The sequence below is a fragment of the Pavona decussata genome, unplaced genomic scaffold (assembly GCF_977016875.1).
Source record: "Pavona decussata unplaced genomic scaffold, jaPavDecu1.1 SCAFFOLD_386, whole genome shotgun sequence".
Lineage (NCBI taxonomy): Eukaryota > Metazoa > Cnidaria > Anthozoa > Scleractinia > Agariciidae > Pavona > Pavona decussata.
Genome location: NW_028145758.1, coordinates 1,439,001 through 1,445,000, shown reverse-complemented (window position 1 = coordinate 1,445,000; position 6,000 = coordinate 1,439,001). Strand labels below are relative to the sequence as shown.

The 6,000-nt window shown below is 36.9% G+C and overlaps 1 protein-coding gene across 2 annotated transcripts in view; it reads right to left on the bottom strand.

Annotated features, from left to right (window-relative positions):
- Nucleotides 1-6,000, bottom strand: part of LOC146451552 (WD repeat-containing protein 17-like) — a 32,953-nt gene that overhangs the window by 17,151 nt on the left and 9,802 nt on the right. For both annotated transcript variants that reach the window (XM_085099014.1, XM_085099013.1), the window contains exons 8-13: nt 5,121-5,207; nt 4,007-4,095; nt 3,014-3,089; nt 2,689-2,716; nt 2,017-2,141; nt 259-308 (exon numbers count right to left, since the gene is read on the bottom strand). In XM_085099014.1, coding sequence (XP_084955140.1) covers nt 259-308; nt 2,017-2,141; nt 2,689-2,716; nt 3,014-3,089; nt 4,007-4,095; nt 5,121-5,207 — 455 coding nt within the window. The remainder of the gene's footprint in view (nt 1-258; nt 309-2,016; nt 2,142-2,688; nt 2,717-3,013; nt 3,090-4,006; nt 4,096-5,120; nt 5,208-6,000) is intronic.

The window sequence follows — 6,000 nt, the reverse complement described above, 5'->3', positions numbered from 1 at the left end:
ACAAACATTATTCAGGGATGAATCATGATATCCATTCAGAGAACAATTATACTGAGGTCCTTGCCATATTTAATTGACGATAGTGAGCTGAAAGAACCATACACTATGTAAAAATGTCAAGATTAACACTCCTCGCTGCAAAAATTATCTTAGACTGTTAATTCATCTATGTCTTTTTTCACTTGAAACAGAGCAGAAAAAGCCACCAGCTGCTAGTTTGATAGTTTGCAGAGAACCCAAACCACTAACTGCACCTACCATATACATCTGCTCCATGATCTAACACAGTTTCCAGGCAAGATCCATCTCTGAAGATCACACAATGGACAACTGATCAGATACAGGACTTACTTTAACTAACACATTACCCTTTTCCAAGAAAGGAGGCCAGATGCACCATTTTAGTCAGTGAAGCCATAAGTGTATGCAGTACCAAAAATCATCATAATATCAAAGAAATATTCAAAAATAGCCATATGAAAAATGTTTGTGCCACAATGCACCAAGTGATTTGAATCACATCAGCTTGTAACTATGAATGTAAATTATTTTATGCAAGCAACATCCTGGCTGAAAGCGACCTTCAGCTCCTACCAATAGTTAGCTACATGTACTTCTTTCCAAGATGAGAGGAAGAGGGGATAGAGGGGAGGAGGTATACACTTCTTAGATCTGGTGCATTTTCTGGTTACTAGTGGAAACCTTAATCTTGAGACCAAATACAGACCCTGTCTTAACCCAAAATACATTCCTATTTTCAGACCAGGTCCCAGTTGTTCAAAGAGGAGCGGATAACTTTATCCAGTGGATAAGTTGCTATCCAGCAGATAAAATGGCAAGTTTTTCAGACAATCTCATACTTAAATTAGACAGATGCTTCTACTTTATACACAAATTATTGAGCTGTAGGGAAATTCTGGCACATATTTTATCTGCCGCGTAGTGACCTATCCAGTGGATAAAATTATCTGCTCTTTGAACAACTGGGGCCTGGCCTCTAAAACTCCTACTGTCTTTTAGATATCTCAAGTAGCAAAATGTACTTTATAATATGGCATAACATACCTGTACATGTACTGTATTTTGCTAACCTTTCATTCTCCCTTTTTCATTTGAAAATAATGGTACATACAGTACATTTATGTGCTCTTGTGGTTCCCCTTTAAAAAATCCATTCCCAATTCAAAACCAAAATGTGCAGTTCTAGAAATATCCATACCCCCCATGGAAGGTTTTTTTGTTTTGCACCCCCATCCCTCCAGGAAATTACAGTTTAGCTCCATATGTTGCTTCTAAAATTTTGACTTTTAAGACCCCCCTCCCCCTAGGAATTTCCGATGACCTTCCATGGGGTGAGTACGGATTATTTCTGGAACTGCATAAGGGTAAAACTGTGAGCCAATTTCAAACAGCATAAAAAATCCTTTGCCTAGAGCTGCCATATTTTAAATTCTTCCCTATTTCATCCACTCCCCACTGTTCCACAAATAGCAAAATTATTAATTAACTCCTTAGACCAGTGATCAGTATCAAATTTCTCCTCCAAGTAATAATTATTAATATCAAATGCTTATTCAACCCCTGGGACCTCATGAGAATTAAGGATATGATCACCCAAGCTGAATTTTCTTGATACTAACAGTACTTTAATGACTTCTCCCCAGTACTTTTATAAGAAAAGTACATAAGCAAGATAGGAGAATTTGTTCTTTGATATTCAGGGATTTAAGGCTAGGGTTAACCCAGATCATCTCATCCTTTTGTTCTGGACTCTCACACCTACCCAGGGATTCAACACAAACTTTTACAGTCAGCTCTCGTCTTGCAGACACCTCGCTATTATGGACACCCGATAATACGGACAGCAGCTAAATCTCCAGAAAAAATATATTACAGACGTTGGACTGACAAAAATTCCCGCTATTACCGACTCTGACGCTATTAAGGACACTAAATCCAGGTCCCGAGGGCGTCTGTAATAAAGGGAGTTGACTGTAGCTGGCTACAGTTCAGTACCTTGTATCCCAGATTCTGATTGCATAGTCCCAGCTCCCAGAGATAAGAAGATACGGGATCTCTGGGCTCCACAACAGTCCTCGCACAGGTGCTGTGTGACCCTTCAACGTATGAACACAGGAATCCTAGAACAGCAACAAAGAAAATAAGCAAACAGGCTACACATTCTTCTTTCCTTCTACTGATTGATGGAATTAAAGAGAGTAATGTTTAGAACACAAATCTGCAGTGAATGCAAAAGCCACATAAGAACATGGAGATTTTTGGACTGTCTTGGCCTGCAAAAAAGCCACATTACATCGTACGTGTTGTGGTTCAATTCTTTTTATTTATTTATTTATTTTTTTTTTGGGGGGGGGGGGGGTATTTTTATTTCCCTTTGTCTCAGATTATGGTCATGAATACTGCACAAAGGAAAAAAATTAAAATGGTTTAAAAAACTTTAAACCACAACATACACTGTATGCACCCTGGATCCAAGCCCATCAAATTGCAATGATACACAATCATCCACATCTTAAAAGCCCAATAGATAGAAAAGGATATAATTAAATAAATTGGTAGTTAAAGGGATGAAGCAACAAAGATTCAAGCGAAGTATTTTATTATCAACGATTCTAGTACTAAGTAATTTACAAAAATGGGTAAATAATTTTAATATTGTTATCTCACCTCTGTGTAATCCCAGATTTTTATGGTGCTGGTGACAAAAAGAGACAAAAAGTAAATTTTATCTTACAGTTAACTTTTGATCTTTTTTCTTAATTACAATTGTGCAATATAAACAACACATTTTGTTAATTAAAAATTACAGTCAAACCAAAAACATGTATCACATTATGCAAAGGTCACATTGATCAGCTGATCAGGAAAAGCAGCAGTCCAAGATCTTCTTTGTTTTGGGTTTTACAAAACACTTTAATTACAAGTTAGAAAAGTTCTACATTTAGAAAATTATTATCCTAGAATTAAACAGGAATATTTATTTCTTAATTACCCATCGTCAGAGCCACTACAGAGGATTGCTTCTCGTATAGGACTCCATTTCACATGAAAGATCTTTGCTGTGTGTCCTAAATGGAAAAATGTCATTTAACATAACAAGCTGAACTCTGCTTGATAAGCAAGTGCTGCATGAAGACTGTTGATTCCAAAGTTCTAAGTCAAAGACAACATTTATTGTAGATAACCATTTTCAGATTTTGGTTAATACAGATTGTCTAGCTTGCTTGCTAAAGAGAACAAAAATCTGGAAAAAGATCACTTTGATCTGTTTGCTGGAGACATGTCCAGAAATGCACACTAATGAGATGCATGAACTGTACATATGATAGACATCACAAAGTGTCCCCTACCCTAAATTCTTACTAAACCACAAACAAAAAGTCATATGAAAATGACATAAAGGTCTGTCTTATATAAAGTACACAAAATCAGGGTTAGGTGAATTTCTGGACATAAGTGGTTTGCTTCTATTCTGAATCAATTAACACAATCATGCTTTTAAAGTCACAAGATACATAAGTTCACTTTAATAATGGTATGCATCTGACAAAATACTGATCCACTGATCCGTGTATGGAGGTTGTTGGTCGTACAGTGGGTAGGGTGGGGAGACTCCAGATAAAGGTTACAGATCTGCCCATCATACATTATTTTATCATTTAATTCAAGATGATCAAAGATAGAAATTTGGAGTCAGACCCACCAAAAGTCATGAGGTTCCTCTATCCTTTACAACTTTTTTGTCAAATTTTCAATGAGCACCAGTCATCTTTTTTCCAGAATTCGACCCCCTCCCCTCCCCAAGTGGTGTTGGTTTGCTTCCAAATGAAAGGAAAAATCTAATAAGTTTGATCCATTTGTACATCCTTGACAGAATGTACAGTCAAATAATTATGCTATCTTAATCTTGCATCTATCCAAAGACTTGTTGTTGAAGAAAAACATTTTTAAAGTCTGCAGCGAATGAACTAAGCCACATGCTTACCACAGAATATCTTCAGAGGAAGATCAGTACTTGCAGCAACATAAAACACCCTGACACACTTATCTTCACAGCCTGTTGCAATCATGTCTCTATGAAACAAAAAACCACATTTAATGATGACTTCTCTTTAGTTAGTAACATTCCTTTTGAGCCAATTCCATCAAAGCTCCAATCAACCTCTCCTTCTAACAAAAGCCCCCACCCTTTGGATGTCAGAGTATTATAATTTTGTAAACGGTGCCCCCCTACCCATATTGCCTCCGCCCCTGTGATATGGTAATGGTAAATGTCACTGAAGAATGTTGTTCACTTCATTTTCAAGAAAAACAGGACCAAAAAATTGAGTTGGCGCAAAAAAAAAAAAAAGAAACCAGCCAAAAAATCACAGAACAACATTTTTCATGTCAAAACAAGTCCATATGTAAAGATTTGGTGAGATCCTGTGAAAATATCAAAATTTTACCAAAAAAAGATATGCACCCATTTTGCAGGAAGCTCTTCAATAGACCCCTCTCCAAAATGGCGGGCGAAAATTCAAATAAGTTAAAATTAAAAACGTATACCAGCACTAGAAAGAGCACTTTTACTTTAGTAACCCTGCAAAGTTTCAGCATATCAGGACGGTGTAATATCAGCTGAGAAAATGTAAGTTGAAAAATGAAAAATTTACAGACATTTGTATGACTGGGGGTATGTCGTATACCCCCAGTCATACAAACCTTTGAAAATTCGTCAAATTTCATCTAACTGACTTAGACTAAGCTGATATAGTACCTAACATGCTGAAACGCTGCAAGGTTACTAAAGTGAAGGTGCTCTTTCCAGTGCTGGTATCAGTTTTTCATTCAGTTCAATTTTAACTCATTCAAATCTGTTGCCGCCGTTTAGGAGAAGGGTCTATTACATCCCCCTCATATAGAGCTTGTATGGTAATATGGGCTGGCCTGCAGAGTCAAATTACCACTGACATAATTTTGACCTGATAGTCTCTATGCAGGATTTATCAAAAAAGTGAGGATGTAAATTCCCTTCCTCTTAACAACTCTTTCTGAAAGGTGATGGCACATTTCTACTGTTCAAATGACTTCATACATGTATATAACGTTTGGCGCACCTGTTATTCAAACTCCAATCACAACCATACACTGGTCCAGGGTGTTTGTACCTTTTTACCAAAGTACCATCCACCTGCCTCACAACACTACAAAATATTAAAACTACATGTTTAGAACCAGTGATTCCTCAATTGCAAATTGTATGTCAGTTCAGTTAACTTTATTGTTATTGTAATGGAACAAATGAGTAACAACATGCATCAGACAGCTGTTTAGCAATAGTTGACTACACAGGACGTATATTGTGTCAGATAAAGATATGTTTTAAAATCATTTGCTTACAAAATTCAAGGAAACATTATTTAACAATTATAAAGTAAAAGTGTGTTTCTTTACAAAAAAGAGAATTACTTAACCCATTGCAGCTTGTTTTTCAGTGCATTTATAGCCACTTTTACTAAAAACTGGATCATTGCATTATGCTACTCCAGGGATGTGATTGGCTTAGCACAGTACATGAGCCATGGTACGCCATTATACCATGCCGGAGAAATACCTACTATTAAATCGTGTTCTGGACGTTCTTGCAAAGTGAAATCAGCAAGATCTAGCAATATTTGTGATTTTTTTTATTCGACTCACCCTTGCTGGGATATGAGATGATCATAGCCAACTCAGCGCTGCATGCCTTATTAGCTATCTATCATATCCAACTCGTGCTTGTGGAATAATAATTTTATCGTTAAAGTATGCTGCTACAATAAATTTTTTTTATTGCGTTCGCAGAACGCCATCCTAATCTTGGTTAAGGGTTTGAATCGAGATTTTTTTGTCATTGATGCATGGATGGATCTTGGGACGCACATCTGGCATCCCCCGCAGATATTTTTGCAGGGGCGGATGACATCACAACGTAATGTTGCCTGGCAACAGGGAAAA